The sequence below is a fragment of the Cherax quadricarinatus genome, chromosome 56 (genome assembly GCF_038502225.1).
Source record: "Cherax quadricarinatus isolate ZL_2023a chromosome 56, ASM3850222v1, whole genome shotgun sequence".
Classification (NCBI taxonomy): Eukaryota; Metazoa; Arthropoda; class Malacostraca; order Decapoda; family Parastacidae; genus Cherax; species Cherax quadricarinatus.
The window spans coordinates 10,835,002-10,857,446 of NC_091347.1; the positions used below are offsets into that span (position 1 = coordinate 10,835,002).

General features: G+C 45.0%; 1 protein-coding gene across 5 annotated transcripts in view; it reads right to left on the reverse strand.

Moving 5' to 3' along the window:
* Positions 1–22,445, reverse strand: part of LOC128700667 (adhesion G protein-coupled receptor L4) — a 361,845-nt gene that overhangs the window by 81,860 nt on the left and 257,540 nt on the right. For all 5 annotated transcript variants that reach the window (XM_070097077.1, XM_070097076.1, XM_070097073.1 and 2 more), the window contains 2 exons: positions 15,375–15,472; positions 2,321–2,544 (listed from right to left, as the gene is read on the reverse strand). In XM_070097077.1, the coding sequence (XP_069953178.1) occupies positions 2,321–2,544; positions 15,375–15,472 (322 nt within the window). The remainder of the gene's footprint in view (positions 1–2,320; positions 2,545–15,374; positions 15,473–22,445) is intronic.

A 22,445-nucleotide genomic window follows, 5' to 3' on the forward strand; every position in this document is an offset into this window, starting at 1 on the left:
AAATTATGCATATGGATAGAGGCTTGGTTGACGGATAGGCAACAGCGGGAACGTATCACATATTTGTTTCTTTGTTGCTTACAGTGTACATAAACGACATAAATGAAAGAATACAATAAATAACATAAGCAAGAATGTCGATGAAACTAAAATAGGCCGTCAGATAAATTCTGATGAGGATATTAGAACAGTAGAGGAAGATCTGTAAGTTGATGTAGTGGTCAGAGAAGTGACAGACGCAGTTTAATTTAGAAAAATGTAAGGTTCTAAGCCTGCGAAAAGAGAATATAGATGACATATGAACTAAATAATGCAGAACTCAATTACTCTGGATGTGAAAAAGATTTAAGAGTTTTGGTTAGCGGTAATGTAAAGTGTTCACACTAAAGCTAACAGGAGTCCTCAGGTTATACCTCAACTTTGTACAACTTTGGTAAGACCTCATTTAGATTATGCTGCACAGTTCTGGTCTCCGTATTACAGAATGTGTATGAAGTGGAAAACATAGAATTAGGAAGGTATGAAGAAATAAATAGCAATATGAATAATGTCCAGTATATATCTGAGCAATGGGCTCAAATTGGAAAAATTTAGATTTAGAAAGGCTATAGAAAAACACCGATTTTGTAATTGAGCTGTGGATGATAAATCAAACTGCTGAGTAGCGTTATTGAAGCTTAAACCTGGGACGGCTTTAACTGTAGGTTAAACAAGTATATGACTGGGTGTGGGCAAGTGTGAGTTGGACCTGCCTAACAAGGCCGATAGATGAGCAAGTTAACTGTGCAGCTGTTTAATACCTTTATTGTCTAAAGGTTTCGCCTATATAGTAGGTTTGTATGCTAATTAATAGAACCTGATCCAACTTACAAACTGTCACCTTTCCCTCTGCTGTTTACAAAGCCGCGGCTACACAATTACCGACTCAATAAACTCTTTCTATCAGATTACGCAAAGGAGGTTACCTGGAGGTTATTCCGGGGATCAACGCCCCCGCGGCCCGGTCCATGACCAGGCCTCCCGATGGATCAGGGTCTGATCAACTAGGCTGTTACTGCTGGCCGCACGCAGTCCAACGTACGAGCCACAGCCCGGCAGATCCGGCACTGACTTTAGGTATCTGTCCAGCTCTCTCTTGAAGGCAGCCAGGGGTTTATTGGCAATTCCCCTAATGCTTGATGGGAGGCTGTTCAACAGTCTTGGGCCCCGGACACTTATGGTGTTTTCCCTTAGTGCACCAATGGCGCCCCTACTTTTTATTGGGGACATTTTGCATCGCCTGCCCAGTCTTTTACTTTCGTAGGGAGTGATTTCTGTGTGCAGATTTGGGACCATTCCTTCCAGGATTTTCCAAATGTAGATTATGATATATCTCTCCCTCCTGCGTTCCAACGAGTACAAGTCAAGTGCTTCCAAGCGTTCCCAGTAGTTAAGGTGCTTGACAGAACTTATACGTGCAGTAAAGGATCTCTGTACACTCTCTAGATCTGCAATTTCACCTGCTTTGAATGGAGACGTTAATGTACAGCAGTATTCCAGCCTAGAGAGAACAAGTGATTTGAAAAGGATCATCACTGGCTTGGCATCTCTCGTTTTGAACGTTCTCATTATCCATCCTATCATTTTCTTTGCACGTGCGATCGTGGCACTGTTGTGATCCTTGAAAGTGAGATCCTCAGACATTACTACTCCCAGGTCCCTTACATTATTTTTCCGCTCTATTGTATGGCCAGAGTCTGTAGTACACTCTGTTCTAGTTACTATCTCCTCTAGTTTTCCATAACGGAGTAGTTGGAATTTGTCCTCATTGAACATCATATTGTTTACCGTTGCCTACTGGAAAACTTTGTTTATATCTTCTTGGAGGTTAACCGCGTCCTCAGCAGATGACAGCCTCATGCAGATCCTAGTATCATCCGCAAAGGAAGTTAAATCTTGTAAATGACTTCGCCAACATAGGTCGCATTTTTACAGAGGTGAATTTACAGGCTAAGAACTGTTGCACTACTTGATTTGATCTCAAAACTAAGTTTAGTACAATCAGTAGTACAGTCCCACAGGATACAAGCCGCAACAGTTTAATAACAATCAGATACCTATTTACTGTTAGGTAAAGAGAAGCAAGTGGAGGAATACCTGGTCATGTATTTGAGTCCTTTTACCAATTATTTCTCAACTGGTTATTAGGAAATCTACACACTTCCCACTCAGCTACCAGTAAGCCTAGTTTGTTAGTGATGCAATCGATGCTGCTGAGTATAGTATAATAATTCTGCTGTTTCTGACACTCAAACATTCTCATCTTAAAGTCTTAACTTACAGAAAATTCGTCAAGAAAGCCATTAATATCCATGATGACCGCCAGGTTGGTAAGATGGTTGCACATGCAGTCTGTATACTGCTTTGTCTGATTTATGAGACGGCAGCCGTCTGAAGACCAATTATTGTTCTTGATGTCCCACCAAACACATGTGGCAGGACCCAGCTGGTACTTGTCGCCCTTGTAGACGTGTCCCAGTCTCGTCTTTACACCTTCTCCAGCTCCTGGCAGTGAGAATACACAAAACTACTTATGAAAAACACATTTAACTCCTCAGTCGCTAGTGTATCGAATTTATGAATTTATATAAAGAAATATTGTTTCTGTGAGAGCCATTATATATAAATATGTATATCATATATATGTCGTGCCGAATAAGTAAAACTGGTCAATTAGCAAGAAATTTATAATTATATATATATATATATATATATATATATATATATATATATATATATATATATATATATATATATATATATATATATATATATATATACTCATTGACCTGTACTCCTGCTCGCTAGTGCAAATATCTAATCAACTAATCACGTGGCAGCAACTAATTGCCTAAAAACATACAGACAAAATAAAGAGGCTCGGTTGTCGTTCAGGACAAACATTTATTTAAGTGACTTTGACCGTGGATTCCTTGATGTTGGTGAGGGGCTCTTGATTTAGGGAATTGGATCTGTGCTCCAGTTCCCCGAATTAAGCCTGAATGCCTTCCACATCCCCCCCCCCCAGGCGCTGTATAATCCTCCGGGTTTAGCGCTTCCCTCTTGATTATAATAATAATAATTTGACCGTGGAACGACGGGGCAGCTTGAGTATCTCAGAATGACGGGGCAGCTTGAGTATCTCAGAATGACGGGGCAGCTTGAGTATCTCAGAATGACGGGGCAGCTTGAGTATCTCAGAATGACGGGGCAGCTTGAGTATCTCAGAATGACGGGGCAGCTTGAGTATCTCAGAACGATGGGGCAGCTTGAGTATCTCAGAAACTTATCATCTCCTGAGATTTTCACGCACAACAGTCTCTAGATTATACAAATAATGGTGTGGAAAACACAAAACATGCAGTGAGCATCAGCTGTGTGCGTGAAAACGTCTAGTTAATAAGATCAGAGGAGAATGCTAAAGCTGGTTCAAGCTAATAGGAAGAAGATAGTAACTCAAATAACCACGTGATACAGTATGCAGAAAAGCATCTCTGAATGCACAACACATTGAACCTTGAAGCAGATGGGTTATAACAGCAGAAAACCACAACACAGAAACAATGCAGAAAATTAGCTTTATCAAGTCAGATGCTTTATTGCCAAAAGGAAAAAAAATGCAGTCATATCACAAACTCCTACACATACACACAGGCACACACACACAATTAGGTGAGTACACAAGGAAAAAAGACCGTTTGAAAGTCGCAGTAATATTAATTTTAAATAAAAAACTTATTGGCTTTACTGACCCCTCACTTGAAGACATAAGAACTGACCTGAGCTTCGACTTGCATGATGATTACACAAATTTAAGAGCCACATTGAGAATTCATGATAACTTCTCAGCCTGTCATGGAGACGATCAGAAAATGCATCCAGAAGTTATCTGATAGAAGCCAATAAACCAATTTTCTCGAATTCTTATTGAAATTTGGAAACTAATTCTTCCAGAAATTTGCGTCCAGTAGGCCACTAGACGAGACCAAGTTCCCAGCGAACCTGGCCATCAGGCAAAGGTTACCCATTCACTTATATCCAGTGATCTTGCTGGATGGAAAACTGGTCTTGTCTAACTGGCCTACTGTAGAGACTGTCCAGGTTGGTGGAAAACTCCAATAGGATAAGTGCTTGGAATTTAAAGCCGATTACAAGAGGTATTCTTCAAATATAATTGTAACAGAGGAATTTATTCTGATAAAACTCCTGGACGAGCCGCAATGTTACCTTCCGACATCACCTTAACTAGATTGTGAAGTTACTTGTCACTACTTTCCTCTCTTATATACTCCCGGTCCTGAGGTTCTGAACTGAGTGGTTCTAAGTTGATATGTCCTAAGCTGGGATATGTTGATCTGAGAGATCCGCAAGTGAGAAAGCTTGAGCTGCTAGATCATGAGCGGAGGTCTTGTGCTGGGTGGTCCTGAGATGGGAGATCCAGAGCCAGGAGGTTCTGATATGGGAGGTCATGAGCTGGTAGGTCATGAGATAAGAGGTTCTCAGCTGGGAGGTCCAGAGTGAGAGATTCTGGTCTAAGAGGTCGTTAGCTGAGGTCCTGAACTAGGATACCCAGCGCTGAGAAATCATAAGCTGGGAGATATAGAGCTGAGATATCTTGAATATGAAGGCCTTGAGCTGAGCTGAGAGGCTCTGAGCAGGAAGATCCTGCACTGGAAAGTCTTTAGCAGGGAGGTCCTGAGCTGGGAGGTCTTGAGCTGTGAGATCTTGAGGAAGGGGAGATCCTGAGCTGAGAGATCTTGAAGTAGGAGATTCTGAGGTGTGAGATTTTGAGGTGGGAGATCTTGAGGCTGGAGGTGAAAAGTGAAGTCCTGAGCTGAGAGCACCAGTACCAGTTTCTTTGTGTGACTACACTTAAGATAATCTAAGTAAAATACATCAGTGTTGGAGGTTTGAAGCCGAGCAGGTAACGCATCCTAAGTTATTTTGCGAAATTAAGAAACCACCACTGCTATAAAATGCTATAAACTAATTGTCACCCGTCTTCGAAAAAAATTGTGCACTAATTTTGAAAGTTTGAAACCGATCATTCTTACGTTGTCTAAGAACAATGCGAACGTTTCCTTGAGGAAAGCACACCAGTGTTAAAAGTTTGAAACAGATCGGAAGAAGCATTCTCGTGTTCTTGAATTTCGATCAATAATTGTAACTGTTTTAATTGTGTTAGTAATTTATAAAAATTTGCACCTACTTGAATTGTTATAAATCATCTTTCTTGGATGATAAATCACACAGAAAAAAATCAACTCGTTTAAAACAGGAATTTTCAAAATATTTCATAGAGGACAAAATAACAATATTAAAAAGAAGCGGCCAGTTGGTCCTTAAAGAACGAAAAAACACAATACCGTGACTAGAGCAATACACAAATAACCCTCATATAGAAGAGAGGAGCTTACAAAGACGTTTCGGTCCGATTTGGACCATTTACAAAGCCACAAAGGTACAAAATCTAACTTTGTAAATGATCCAAATCGGACCGAAATTTATGTGAGGGTTATTTTCATACAGCTGGTCCTAACAACCTAAATTTTCTTGTATACAGGATACATCAATGCTGAAATATTGAAGCTGGTCAGCAGCAGCTCTCTCAACTTATCCATGGATAACAAAACCGAAAATGACCTCATCAAATTATTGAAAGGAATCTTGACTTCCTCAATAGTTGCTTGAATATTTCCCTACTTGTAGATTATTATCACTGGATATTTGACACTATTTAGTGTTTCATGTTATAAATCTCAGTGACAGAAGGAATATTTTCCAGGACAGTGTCTCGACACGGCTCCCAGTCGCACCACGGTATACAGTATACGAGTCGGTGTATGACCTACACGACCCGTATAATGTATATGACCCAGCCGACCTATACTGTACATACACGGTATATAACCCAAACAACCAGTGTACTGCATATACACGGTATATGACCCAGACAACCCGTATACTGTATATACACGGTATATGACCCAGACAGCCCGTATACTGCATGTACACGGTATATGACCCAGACAACCCGCATACTGTATATACACGGTATATGACCCAGCTAACCTATACTGTATATACATGGTATATGACCCAGCCGACCTATACTGTATATACACGGTATATGACCCAAACAACCAGTGTACTGCATATACACGGTATATGACCCAGACAACCCGTATACTGTATAAACACGGTATATGACCCAGAAAACCCGTATACTGCATGTACACGGTATATGACCCAGACAACCCGTATACTACATGTACACGGTATATGACCCAGACAACCCGTATACTACATGTACACGGTATATGACCCAGACAACCCGTATACTACATGTACACAGTATATGACCCAGACAACCCGTATACTACATGTACACAGTATATGACCCAGACAACCCGTATACTACATGTACACAGTATATGACCCAGACAACCCGTATACTACATGTACACAGTATATGACCCAGACAACCCGTATACTACATGTACACAGTATATGACCCAGACAATCCGTATACTACATGTACACAGTATATGACCCAGACAACCCGTATACTACATGTACACAGTATATGACCCAGACAACCCGTATACTACATGTACACAGTATATGACCCAGACAACCCGTATACTACATGTACACGGTATATGACCCAGACAACCCGCATACTACATGTACACGGTATATGACCCAGACAACCCGTATACTACATGTACACAGTATATGACCCAGACAACCCGTATACTACATGTACACAGTATATGACCCAGACAACCCGTATACTACATGTACACAGTATATGACCCAGACAACCCGTATACTACATGTACACGGTATATGACCCAGACAACCCGTATACTACATGTACACGGTATATGACCCAGACAACCCGTATACTACATGTACACGGTATATGACCCAGACAACCCGTATACTACATGTACACGGTATATGACCAACTATCCACCAGTGTAAAAAAATACAATGTTGTACGACTCTCTAAATTTGTAAATTCATTAAGTAGTATATTTCAATTTTCTTTGAAAAATATATTTTGTTTCAAACTCTTGGGCAAGAAATATACTTTTTAGAAAAACAGTTGACAGTAATATAAGTTTGAAGCCGACCAGAAGAGGCATTCTCCAGTTATCACAGCAAAGATAATAACTGCAGGTGTGTTATCTACGTTAGTAAATTTGTAAATCAGAAAAAACACAGCCTAAAGTTAACAGTTAACATCGTTTTCCTGGAGGTTCGTTAACAGTTAACGATTCAGTTCGTTAAAAACTAAAATATAAACAATAATAATCTGAATCTTTTTCTAATTATCATCACAATCATCAGAAAATTATCGCAGAAAAAACAAATTTATAAAATCCCAGTAACTGGTTGTTATCCCCCCCGTCCCACCCCAGTACACGAGCCCCCCGTCCCACCCCAGTACACGAGCCCCCGTCCCACCCCAGTACACGAGCCCCCGTCCCACCCCAGTACACGAGCCCCCCCGTCCCACCCCAGTACACGAGCCCCCGTCCCACCCCAGTACACGAGCCCCCGTCCCACCCCAGTACACGAGCCCCCGTCCCACCCCAGTACACGAGCCCCCGTCCCACCCCAGTACACGAGCCCCCGTCCCACCCCAGTACACGAGCCCCCCGTCCCACCCCAGTACACGAGCCCCCGTCCCACCCCAGTACACGAGCCCCCCGTCCCACCCCAGTACACGAGCCCCCGTCCCACCCCAGTACACGAGCCCCCGTCCCACCCCAGTACACAAGCCCCCCGTCCCACCCCAGTACACGAGCCCCCGTCCCACCCCAGTACACGAGCCCCCCGTCCCACCCCAGTACACGAGCCCCCGTCCCACCCCAGTACACGAGCCCCCCGTCCCACCCCAGTACACGAGCCCCCCGTCCCACCCCAGTACACGAGCCCCCGTCCCACCCCAGTACACGAGCCCCCGTCCCACCCCAGGGCACGAGCCCCCCCGTCCCACCCCAGTACACGAGCCCCCCCGTCCCACCCCAGTACACGAGCCCCCCCGTCCCACCCCAGTACACGAGCCCCCCGTCCCACCCCAGTACACGAGCCCCCGTCCCACCCCAGTACACGAGCCCCCGTCCCACCCCAGTACACGAGCCCCCCCGTCCCACCCCAGTACACGAGCCCCCCCGTCCCACCCCAGTACACGAGCCCCCGTCCCACCCCAGTACACGAGCCCCCGTCCCACCCCAGTACACGAGCCCCCGTCCCACCCCAGTACACGAGCCCCCCCGTCCCACCCCAGTACACGAGCCCCCCCGTCCCACCCCAGTACACGAGCCCCCCGTCCCACCCCAGTACACGAGCCCCCCTGCCATCCCAGTACACGAGCCTCCCTGCCACCCCAGTACACGAGCCCCCCGTCCCACCCCAGTACACGAGCCCCCCTGCCATCCCAGTACACGAGCCCCCCTGCCACCCCAGTACACGAGCCCCCCTGCCACCCCAGTACACGAGCCCCCCGTCCCACCCCAGTACACGAGCCCCCCTGCCACCCCAGTAAACGAGCCCCCCGTCCCACCCCAGTACACGAGCCCCCCTGCCACCCCAGTACACGAGCCCCCCGTCCCACCCCAGTACACGAGCCCCCCGTCCCACCCCAGTACACGAGCCCCCCGTCCCACCCCAGTACACGAGCCCCCCTGCCACCCCAGTACACGAGCCCCTCTGCCATCCCAGTACATGAGACCCACTCCAACGCCAGTACACGAGTCCCCCTCCCACCCCAGTACACGAGACCCCCTCCCACCCCAGTACACGAGCCCCCCTCCCACCCCAGTACACGAGACCCCCTCCCACCCAAGTACACGAGACCCCCTCCCACCCTAGTACACGAGCCCCCCTCCCACCCCAGTACACGAGACCCCCTCCCACCCCAGTACACGAGCCCCCCTCCCACCCCAGTACACGAGACCCCCTCCCACCCCAGTACACGAGCTCCCCTCCCACCCCAGTACACGAGCCCCCCTCCTACCCCAGTACACGAACACTGAATACTTTAAGTCCATCAGTTGAAGTGTTGTCGAGTAACACTCACCAACCTTGCGTAACACTCACCAACCTTGCGTAACACTCACCAACCTTGCGTAACTCTCACCAACCTTGCGTAACACTCACCAACCTTGGGTAACACTCACCAACCTTGGGTAACACTCACCAACCTTGCGTAACTCTCACCAACCTTGCGTAACACTCACCAACCTTGGGTAACACTCACCAACCTTGGGTAACACTCACCAACCTTGGGTAACACTCACCAACCTTGGGTAACACTCACCAACCTTGCGTAACACTCACCAACCTTGCGTAACACTCACCAACCTTGGGTAACACTCACCAACCTTGCGTAACACTCACCAACCTTGCGTAACACTCACCAACCTTGGGTAACACTCACCAACCTTGCGTAACTCTCACCAACCTTGCGTAACACTCACCAACCTTGGGTAACACTCACCAACCTTGGGTAACACTCACCAACCTTGGGTAACACTCACCAACCTTCCGTAACACTCACCAACCTTGGGTAACACTCACCAACCTTGGGTAACACTCACCAACCTTGGGTAACACTCACCAACCTTGGGTAACACTCACCAACCTTGGGTAACACTCACCAACCTTGGGTAACACTCACCAACCTTGGGTAACACTCACCAACCTTGCGTAACTCTCACCAACCTTGCGTAACACTCACCAACCTTGGGTAACACTCACCAACCTTGGGTAACACTCACCAACCTTGGGTAACACTCACCAACCTTGGGTAACACTCACCAACCTTGGGTAACACTCACCAACCTTGGGTAACACTCACCAACCTTGGGTAACACTCACCAACCTTGGGTAACACTCACCAACCTTGGGTAACACTCACCAACCTTGGGTAACACTCACCAACCTTGGGTAACACTCACCAACCTTGGGTAACACTCACCAACCTTGGGTAACACTCACCAACCTTGGGTAACACTCACCAACCTTGGGTAACACTCACCAACCTTGGGTAACACTCACCAACCTTGGGTAACACTCACCAACCTTGGGTAACACTCACCAACCTTGGGTAACACTCACCAACCTTGGGTAACACTCACCAACCTTGGGTAACACTCACCAACCTTGGGTAACACTCACCAACCTTGGGTAACACTCACCAACCTGGGGTAACACTCACCAACCTTGCACTCACCAACCTTGGGTAACACTCACCAACCTTGGGTAACACTCACCAACCTTGGGTAACACTCACCAACCTTGGGTAACACTCACCAACCTTGGGTAACACTCACCAACCTTGCGTAACACTCACCAACCTTGGGTAACACTCACCAACCTTGGGTAACACTCACCAACCTTGGGTAACACTCACCAACCTTGGGTAACACTCACCAACCTTGGGTAACACTCACCAACCTTGGGTAACACTCACCAACCTTGGGTAACACTCACCAACCTTGGGTAACACTCACCAACCTTGGGTAACACTCACCAACCTTGGGTAACACTCACCAACCTTGCGTAACACTCACCAACCTTGCGTAACACTCACCAACCTTGCGTAACACTCACCAACCTTGGGTAACACTCACCAACCTTGGGTAACACTCACCAACCTTGGGTAACACTCACCAACCTTGCGTAACACTCACCAACCTTGGGTAACACTCACCAACCTTGGGTAACACTCACCAACCTTGGGTAACACTCACCAACCTTGCGTAACACTCACCAACCTTGGGTAACACTCACCAACCTTGGGTAACACTCACCAACCTTGGGTAACACTCACCAACCTTGGGTAACACTCACCAACCTTGGGTAACACTCACCAACCTTGGGTAACACTCACCAACCTTGGGTAACACTCACCAACCTTGCGTAACACTCACCAACCTTGCGTAACACTCACCAACCTTGCGTAACACTCACCAACCTTGGGTAACACTCACCAACCTTGGGTAACACTCACCAACCTTGGGTAACACTCACCAACCTTGGGTAACACTCACCAACCTTGGGTAACACTCACCAACCTTGGGTAACACTCACCAACCTTGCGTAACACTCACCAACCTTGGGTAACACTCACCAACCTTGGGTAACACTCACCAACCTTGGGTAACACTCACCAACCTTGGGTAACACTCACCAACCTTGCGTAACACTCACCAACCTTGGGTAACACTCACCAACCTTGGGTAACACTCACCAACCTTGGGTAACACTCACCAACCTTGGGTAACACTCACCAACCTTGGGTAACACTCACCAACCTTGGGTAACACTCACCAACCTTGGGTAACACTCACCAACCTTGGGTAACACTCACCAACCTTGGGTAACACTCACCAACCTTGGGTAACACTCACCAACCTTGGGTAACACTCACCAAGGTAAGACACATATGCAACAGTTAGACAACTTTATTCCGAAACGTTTCGCCTACACAGTAGGCTTCTTCAGTCGAATACAGAAAGTAGGCAGGAACAGTAGAGATGTGAAGACGATGTAATCAGTCCATCACCCTTAAAGTTGTAGAATTTGAGGTTGTCAGTCCCTCGGCCTGGAGAAGTTCAGTTCCATAGTCAGGAACTATCTGAAGATCAAGCGACAGTGCGGAGACTTAAATATTGTCGGAAGGAGAGGTGCAGGGTAGTAGTGGTAGTAGTAGTAGTAGTAGTAGTAGTAGTAGTAGTAGTAGTAGTAGTAGTAGTAGTAGTAGTAGTGAGAGGCCACTGAGAGGTCATGTCCCTCTCAGATCCAACACTTCTCACTTGAAAAGCTTGTCCAAGGTGTTTTCTGTACCAAGATGTCACGTGTTGCAGTGTCTGACAAGATGAACATCAAAATGGTATACAATACCGACAGGTTGTTAGGTAAGACACATATGCAACAGTTAGACAACTTTATTCCGAAACGTTTCGCCTACACAGTAGGCTTCTTCAGTCGAATACCGAAAGTAGGCAGGAACAGTAGAGATGTGAAGACGATGTAATCAGTCCATCACCCTTAAAGTCGTAGAATTTGAGGTTGTCAGTCCATCGGCCTGGAGAAGTTCAGTTCCATAGTCAGGAACTATCTGAAGATCAAGCGACAGTGCGGAGACTTAAATATTGTCGGAAGGAGAGGTGCAGGGTAGTAGTGGTGGTAGTAGTAGTAGTAGTAGTAGTAGTGAGAGGCCACTGAGAGGTCATGTCCCTCTCAGATCCAACACTTCTCACTTGAAAAGCTTGTCCAAGGTGTTTTCTTTTCCAAGATGCCACGTGTTGCAGTGTCTGACAAGATGAACATCAAAATGGTATACAATACCGACAGGTTGTTAGGTAAGACACATATGCAACAGTTAGACAACTTTATTCCGAAACGTTTCGCCTACACAGTAGGCTTCTTCAGTCGAATACAGAAACGTTTCGGAATAAAGTTGTTTAACTGTTGCATATGTGTCTTACCTAACAACCTGTCGGTATTGTATACCATTTTGATGTTCATCTTGTCAGACACTGCAACACGTGGCATCTTGGAAAAGAAAACACCTTGGACAAGCTTTTCAAGTGAGAAGTGTTGGATCTGAGAGGGACATGACCTCTCAGTGGCCTCTCACTACTACTACTACTACTACTACTACTACTACTACTACCACTACTACCCTGCACCTCTCCTTCCGACAATATTTAAGTCTCCGCACTGTCGCTTGATCTTCAGATAGTTCCTGATTATGGAACTGAACTTCTCCAGGCCGACTGACTGACAACCTCAAATTCTACGACTTTAAGGGTGATGGACTGATTACATCGTCTTCACATCTCTACTGTTCCTGCCTACTTTCTGTATTCGACTGAAGAAGCCTACTGTGTAGGCGAAACGTTTCGGAATAAAGTTGTCTAACTGTTGCATATGTGTCTTACCTAACAACCTGTCGGTATTGTATACCATTTTGATGTTCATCTTGTCAGACACTGCAACACGTGGCATCTTGGTACAGAAAACACCTTGGACAAGCTTTTCAAGTGAGAAGTGTTGGATCTGAGAGGGACATGACCTCTCAGTGGCCTCTCACTACTACTACTACTACTACTACTACTACTACTACCACTACTACCCTGCACCTCTCCTTCCGACAATATTTAAGTCTCCGCACTGTCGCTTGATCTTCAGATAGTTCCTGACTATGGAACTGAACTTCTCCAGGCCGAGGGACTGACAACCTCAAATTCTACGACTTTAAGGGTGATGGACTGATTACATCGTCTTCACATCTCTACTGTTCCTGCCTACTTTCTGTATTCGACTGAAGAAGCCTACTGTGTAGGCGAAACGTTTCGGAATAAAGTTGTCTAACTGTTGCATATGTGTCTTACCTAACAACCTGTCGGTATTGTATACCATTTTGATGTTCATCTTGTCAGACACTGCAACACGTGGCATCTTGGTACAGAAAACACCTTGGACAAGCTTTTCAAGTGAGAAGTGTTGGATCTGAGAGGGACATGACCTCTCAGTGGCCTCTCACTACTACTACTACTACTACTACTACCACCACTACTACCCTGCACCTCTCCTTCCGACAATATTTAAGTCTCCGCACTGTCGCTTGATCTTCAGATAGTTCCTGACTATGGAACTGAACTTCTCCAGGCCGATGGACTGACAACCTCAAATTCTACGACTTTAAGGGTGATGGACTGATTACATCGTCTTCACATCTCTACTGTTCCTGCCTACTATCGGTATTCGACTGAAGAAGCCTACTGTGTAGGCGAAACGTTTCGGAATAAAGTTGTCTAACTGTTGCATATGTGTCTTACCTAACAACCTGTCGGTATTGTATACCATTTTGATGTTCATCAACACTCACCAACCTTGGGTAACACTCACCAACCTTGGGTAACACTCACCAACCTTGGGTAACACTCACCAACCTTGGGTAACACTCACCAACCTTGGGTAACACTCACCAACCTTGGGTAACACTCACCAACCTTGGGTAACACTCACCAACCTTGCGTAACACTCACCAACCTTGGGTAACTCTCACCAACCTTGCGTAACACTCGCCAACCTTGGGTAACACTCACCAACCTTGGGTAACACTCACCAACCTTGGGTAACACTCACCAACCTTGCGTAACACTCACCAACCTTGCGTAACACTCACCAACCTTGGGTAACACTCACCAACCTTGGGTAACACTCACCAACCTTGGGTAACACTCACCAACCTTGGGTAACACTCACCAACCTTGCGTAACACTCACCAACCTTGGGTAACACTCACCAACCTTGGGTAACACTCACCAACCTTGGGTAACACTCACCAACCTTGCGTAACACTCACCAACCTTGGGTAACACTCACCAACCTTGGGTAACACTCACCAACCTTGCGTAACACTCACCAACCTTGGGTAACACTCACCAACCTTGGGTAACACTCACCAACCTTGGGTAACACTCACCAACCTTGCGTAACACTCACCAACCTTGGGTAACACTCACCAACCTTGGGTAACACTCACCAACCTTGGGTAACACTCACCAACCTTGGGTAACACTCACCAACCTTGCGTAACACTCACCAACCTTGGGTAACACTCACCAACCTTGGGTAACACTCACCAACCTTGGGTAACACTCACCAACCTTGGGTAACACTCACCAACCTTGGGTAACACTCACCAACCTTGGGTAACACTCACCAACCTTGCGTAACACTCACCAACCTTGGGTAACACTCACCAACCTTGGGTAACACTCACCAACCTTGGGTAACACTCACCAACCTTGGGTAACACTCACCAACCTTGGGTAACACTCACCAACCTTGGGTAACACTCACCAACCTTGGGTAACACTCACCAACCTTGCGTAACACTCACCAACCTTGCGTAACACTCACCAACCTTGGGTAACACTCACCAACCTTGGGTAACACTCACCAACCTTGGGTAACACTCACCAACCTTGGGTAACACTCACCAACCTTGGGTAACACTCACCAACCTTGGGTAACACTCACCAACCTTGGGTAACAATCACCAACCTTGGGTAACAATCACCAACCTTGGGTACCACTCACCAACCTTGGGTACCACTCACCAACCTTGGGTACCACTCACCAACCTTGGGTACCACTCACCAACCTTGGGTAACACTCACCAACCTTGGGTAACACTCACCAACCTTGGGTAACACTCACCAACCTTGGGTAACACTCACCAACCTTGGGTAACACTCACCAACCTTGGGTAACACTCACCAACCTTGGGTAACACTCACCAACTCTCCACGATGTTTCTTGTCCTACTGTGGCACCGATGATGATACTGTTGACCTGTCCCCGGCCTCTCACGTCATCTGTGCCGTCATCAGGCTCACTGGTAACATGACAAGCAAATATTTTACAATGTTAACGTGATATTTGGTACAACTGCAACATAGTAATTTGCATAAAACTATTTACAACAATAACAATTACAAAATGTTTCATTTTTGAAAGTGAAGCCTAAAATTACATTATCGTTAAAAATTACTAAAAAAAGATTGTTTTCTGGATAAAGGTATCGTTGTAGACTACGAAGAATGCCTACAGTGCTGGTCCTGAGGCCTCTAGGCAATATCTACAGTGTAAACCTACAGTGTATCGACAATATCTACTGTGTTAACATTACAGTCAACAGGCAATACTAGCAGTGGTATGTCTAGACTAGTATATACGCTAAACAATACTTTCACCGTCAATTCTAATTCTTATGCTTAGTTGTCCAGGGCAATTGCTGGCTGGACAAATACTGTAAGGAAAATGCGGTAACATTCATTGACAACTGGGACCTCTTCTATGGCAGAATTGACATGTATGCTAGGGATGGGGTTCACTTATCTAGGTGTGGGGTGGGAGCACTGGCAACTGCAGTGGAGGGAGCAGTTAGGACTTTAAACTAGGAATAGTTAGTGGTATGGGTTTTGGCAGGAAAACAGTGAAGTCCCAGTGTAGTAATATTACGAGTTCTAGGGGAACTAGTAATAATAAGAACGAGATAGATATTGAAAAGCCAGGGACCTTGGGTGATAAGGACAGTAATAGGTTTAGTAGAAAAATAGAAATGAGCAGGAAGGGTAAAGAGAAAGGAGAGTCTTTCAATGTTTATTATGCTAATAGCCGTAGTGCTAGGAATAAGATGGACGAGTTGAGGTTAGTTGCTAGTGTAGGTAACATTGATGTATTTGCCTTAACTGAGACGTGGTTTAATTCAAAAAGTCGGGACATGCCTGCGGAATGTCATATCCAGGGTTTTAAATTGTTCCAAGAAGATAGAAGTACTGGGAGGGGGGGGTGGGGTGGCATTGTATGTCCGAGATCGCTTGAACTGTTGCATAAAAACGGGTATTAAGTAACACATACAGAGTCTGTTTGGATAGAATTTTCAGAGGGGCATGAAAAACTGATTTTAGGAGTTATATACCGTCCCCCAAACTTAGATAGGGACCAAGGGAGACTACTATGGGAGGAAATTGTTAAGGCCACAAGGCACGATAATGTAGTAATTCTAGGAGACTTTAACTTTAGTCATGTTGATTGGAATTTCTTGACTGGGAATTTAGAATCATACGACTTCTTAGAAGTAGTTCAGGATTGTTTTTTGAAGCAGTTTGTGACAGAACCTACAAGGGGAAATAACCTGCTTGACTTAGTTATGGCAAACAATGAATCCCTTGTTAATAATTTAGAAATTTCAGAGGAACTGGGTGCTAGCGACCACAAATCAATTACATTTAGCATTGAATGGAAGTACGATAGTAGCGATAACTCAGTAACAGTCCCAGATTTTCGCTTAGCAGATTACGGTGGGCTTAGAGAACACTTATCATCTGTTGACTGGGGTAACGAAGAGAGCTATCAATATGACAGTTTTCTGAACACTATACATGCTGCTCAAAGAGCGTTTATCCCATATAAAGAAATTAGATCAAATAGAAATGACCCAAAATGGATGAATAATAGGCTCAAATATCTACTAGGGCATAAGAAAGGAATTTATAGGCGTATCAAAAGAGGTGAGGGTCATCTTATGAATCAGTATATTGACATTAAGAGGGACATTAAAAAGGGGATAAGAAAAGCTAAAAGGGACTATGAAATTAAAGTTGCTAGGGATTCTAAAACCCAAAAAGTTTTTTCCAGGTATATAGAACAAAAGTTAGAGATAAGATAGGTCCCCTTAAAAATAACTATGGGCACCTTACTGACAAAGAGAATGAAATGTGCTTGATTTTAAATAATTATTTTCTCTCAGTTTTTACACAGGAAGACACTAACAATATTCCAGTAATTAATTTTTACAGTGGGATAGAAGAAGATAAATTATGTAACATCACAGTCACTAGTGAGATGGTTGTGAAGCAGATAGATTGAAGCAAAATAAGTCACCGGGTCCTGATGAGGTTTTTTCAAGGGTTCTAAAGGAATGCAAAATGGAAGTCTGTGAACCATTAACTAATATTTTTAATTTATCTCTTCAAACAGGTGTAGTGTCTGTTATGTGGAAGATGGCTAATGTAATTCCTATTTTCAAAACAGGGGACAAGTCGTTACCTTCAAATTACCGCCCAATAAGCCTGACCTCAATTGTAGGCAAATTACTAGAGTCAATTATAGCCAAGATTATAAGAAGCCATCTTGATAAGCATAGCTTGATTAATGATACTCAGCATGGATTCACAAGAGGCCGGTCTTGTCTAGCTAATTTATTAACTTTCTTCAGTAAAGCTTTGAGGCTGTTGACCACGACAAAGAATTTGATATTATTTACTTAGATTTTAGTAAGGCTTTTGATAGAGTTCCGCACCATAGACTGTTAAAGAAAGTGGCAGCTCATGGCATTGGGGGAAAAGTGCTATCGTGGATCGAGTCATGGCTCACTGACAGGAAGCAGACAGTGTCCATAAATGGGGTTAAATCCGAGTGGGGATCTGTAACAAGTGGCGTTCCACAGGGATCAGTCTTGGGCCCGTTGTTGTTTATAATATATATCAATGATCTTGATGAGGGAATTACTAGTGATATGAGCAAATTCGCCGATGACACAAAGATAGGTAGGATAATTGATTCAAACGTAGATGTTATGGAACTTCAGGAGGATTTAAACAAACTCTATTCTTGGTCAGAAAAGTGGCAGATGCAGTTCAATGTAGATAAATGCAAGGTTCTGAAGCTTGGGAGTGCCCATAACCCTAGTACTTATAAGTTAAATGATGTAGAACTTAGCCATACAGATTGCGAAAAGGACTTGGGGGTTATGGTGAGCAGTAACCTTAAACCAAGACAGCAATGCCTAAGCGTACGTAATAAGGCAAATAGATTACTGGGATTTATATCAAGAAGTGTAAGCAACAGAAGTCCAGAGGTCATACTGCAGCTCTATACATCATTAGTAAGGCCTCACCTAGATTATGCAGCTCAGTTCTGGTCTCTGTATTACAAAATGGACATAAATTCGTTAGAAAACATTCAGCGTAGGATGTCTCTCCAAGAGAGAACCCGCAGTAATGGATTTAAATTAGATAAGTTTAGATTTAGAAAGGACATAGGAAAGTATTGGTATGGAAATAGGGTAGTTGATGAGTGGAACAGTCTACCTAGTTGGGTTATTGAGGCTAGGACTTTGGGTAGTTTCAAATTTAGGTTGGATAAGTACATGAGTGGGAGGGGTTGGATTTGAGTGGGACTTTCACATCAGAGCTTATTTCTTGGGTGGCATTGAAAATTGGGTTGGGCAAATGTTTTGTTAGTGGGATGAATTGTAAAGGACCTGCCTAGTATGGGCCAGCAGGCCTCCTGCAGTGTTCCCCCTTTCTTATGTTCTTATGTTTTTCCTTGAATACAGCGGCCATTGTCAGAGCAAGTAATGCAGAACTACAGCTGTTGTCTAATATATCCCATTATTATTCTTAGTAGTAGTTGTAGTAACAGCAGCAGTAGTAGTAGTAACAGTAGTAGTAACAGTAGTAGTAGTAGTAATAATAACAGTAGTAACAGTAGTAGTAACAGTAGTAGTAGTAACAGTAGTAGTAGTAACAGTAGTAGTAGTAACAGTAGTAGTAGTAACAGTAGTAGTAGTAACAGTAGTAGTAGTAGTAACAGTAGTAGTAGTAACAGTAGTAGTAGTAGTAGTAGTAACAGTAGTAGTAGTAGTAACAGTAGTAGTAACAGTAGTAGTAGTAACAGTAGTAGTAGTAACAGTAGTAGTAACTAGTAGTAGTAACAGTAGTAGTAACAGTAGTAGTAGTAACAGTAGTAGTAGTAGTAGTAGTAACAGTAGTAGTAGTAACTAGTAGTAGTAGTAGTAGTAACAGTAGTAGTAGTAGTAACTAGTAGTAGTAGTAGTAACAGTAGTAGTAGTAACAGTAGTAATAGTGGTAATAGTAACAGTAGTAGTAGTAGAAACAGTAGTAGCAGTAGTAGTAGTAGTAGTAGTAGTAACAGTAGTACTAGGAGTAGTAGTAGTAGTAACAATAGTGATAGTAGTAATAGTAACAGTAGTAGCAGTAGTAGTAACAGTAGTAGTAGTAGTAACAGTAGTAGTAGTAGTAGTAACTAGTAGTAGTAGTAGTAGTAACAGTAGCAGCGGTAGTAGTAGTTGTAGTAGTAGTAACAGTAGTAGTAGTAGCAGTAGTAGTAACAGTAGTAGTAGTAACAGTAGTAGTAGTAACAGTAGTAATAGTAGTAGTAACAGTAGTAGTAGTAACAGTAGTAATAGTAGTAGTAACAGTAGAAGTAGTAACAGTAGTAGTAGTAACAGTAGTAGTAACAGTAGTAGTAGTAGTAGCAACAGTAGTAATATAACAGTAGTAATAGTAGTAGTAACAGTAGCAGTAGTAGTAACAGTAGTAGTAGTAGTAACAGTAGTAGTAGTAACAGTAGTAGTAGTAACAGTAGTAGTAGTAAAAGTAGTAGTAGTAGTAGTAACAGTAGTAGTAGTAGTAGTAGTAGTAGTAACAGTAGTAGTAGTAGTAGTAACAGTAGTAGTAGTAACTGTAGACAGCCTGTACTGTCTGCACAGACAGCCCATGCTGTCTGCCAGCTTAGTTCATATTTCGCGCCACTCAGGTGCTGCCATCTATAGGCCTTGCCACTTCAGTATGCCCAGACTTGCCTCACCCTCACTCACACAGCGGCCTAGCAGCAAGACACAAGTACTCCCAGCTCTCTCTCGTGGGCATGGCCCTCCCGGGCAATGGGCACTACACACAAGCCTGTGTACCCACTACGACTTAACAATAAAGTAAGAAGCCTCCAAAGACGTATCATTAACTCCCCGCTACCAGAATACAAAACAAATTCCTTTTTATAATGGTAGAAGCGGTGGTCGCAGCGTTGTGTTTACCCTGGAGAGAGGAAGGAGAGGTATGAAGTCATCTTCACTTCATCATCCCATGCAAGAAGCATCCGTCTCTCAACAAGTTATCCTGATGTCGTGTCTGCACGTTTGAGTATCCAGACACAGGTACAAGCAGGATCCAGGCCGAAATTTGCCGAAATTCTCCGAGAATTGTAAGTGGCGTCACAGTGACCCCACGCTACAGTGACTCCACGCTACAGTGTCCCACGCTGTTTCTCAAGTCACGTGTTCAGCGTCACTTGTATGTTGCTGTTGTTGTTGTTCAGCTCAGCACAGCCGTTTCAGCAAGCCAGAGGCGAGTTTTGTGGTGATTTCTGCATCCAGTGTGGGTTCTCTACGTATTTGTGGGTGGGGGAGGAGAGGAGAGGTAGTGGCTGTTCCTCACCTTGCCCATGCTCGCCCTACTCACGCTCACCCGTCTACCATACACCACTCACCACTGCCCACTCCCTCTGCTGTGTTTTCTGCTGTTTTCCATGTGAATTCATTGCCAGAGCTGTGTATCCGAGTGCTCGAGGCCACTCGAAGCTACGTGGACCAGCATGCCACGTAGATCACGACGCCACGTGGATCACGACGCCACGTGGATCGCGACGCCACGTGGGTGTGGGCGATGTCACGTAGATCTACCTGCCACGTGAGTTACCAGATGTCCCAGGCCACATGCTGTGGTCTGCTGCCCGCATCACATTGACGTCACCCACGATGCTGCCCGACTTCATGACGTCACGATGTCTGCCTGACGTCACCTCAAGATGTCTGCTGACGTCACCTCGAGATGTCTGCTGACGTCACAGTGCTGCTGACGTCACCTCGAGATGTCTGCTGACGTCAGTGCTGCTGACGTCATCACGCCTGACATCACATGATGCCACATCGAGTGTTTCTAGTAGTTATTTTAATATTGTCGAGAAGATTGAGAGAAAATATATGTCGTGTGTTAATTAATTCCTCTCAGTCAGTGTTCTCACATTTTAGTATGTCTTAGTCAGTTTTATGCACAGAAAAGTATCATTTGCTAGTTTAAGCCATGTTGTACCGCGGTGTGTGTGTAACGTTTCCGTGTGTCCAGTGAGGTCTGAGCCAGACCTGAGTAGCACCACTGTGCTAAGTCACCCGTGTGACCAGTGCATTTGACAGCTGATGTCAAGACAGCTCCGAGTGACCGAGCCCTCTTGTACAGAAAGCTTTTATGCTCGTCGCTCGTGTTGTTCTGCAGAATCGTACCTGCTACGATTCCCATTGAGATTTGTTTCACTTCACCTCCAGACCGTCAGAGTGCAGTTATATGTAGAGAAACAAGTCTGGGGACGCTTAGACCAACCTCTGCTATAACTCCAACTGTCGAGAGAATGACACACTGTGTCAGCCTCGTGTCACAAGCTTCAGTGAGCAGACTGCACAAAGAAGATGTCACTTTGACTGCTAGCTCTCTCACTGCAGTCTGGTGTATGATGTTACGACTCCCAGATGTTCAGATGTTTCGCCCAGTCGTCTCTGCCACGACTCGCTCCACAACTCACTTCACGCTCGCCGGCAGTGACAGCCCAGCGACAGTACCAGTCGAGAAGTGTCCTCCTGAGTCGCTTGCCAGAAGTCCTGCCCAGTTGCCGAGTTTTGTCGACGCCTCACTCGAGGGCACCAGCATGTTGTGCCCCAGGTTGAGTGAAACCTGCAGCGACTCCTACGATGTCTGCTTCACCGTTCCAGAAGAGACCGTAACCTGTTACGTCACAGCTCAGCCCCAGCGATGTCTCCCATGTTGCAGTATCTGTCCAGACGCAGGAAGGCGTGCAGTGATGCCCTTCGACGCTCACTGCCTTTGACCACGATGTTTAGCACACCCCACATGTTTTTTCTTCCCTCCCTGTAGGAAGTTTTTTTTCCATGTTCATATGTATATATATGTTTTTATTTTGTGTTCTGTGCCCTGTTCCTACGAGAGAGAGAC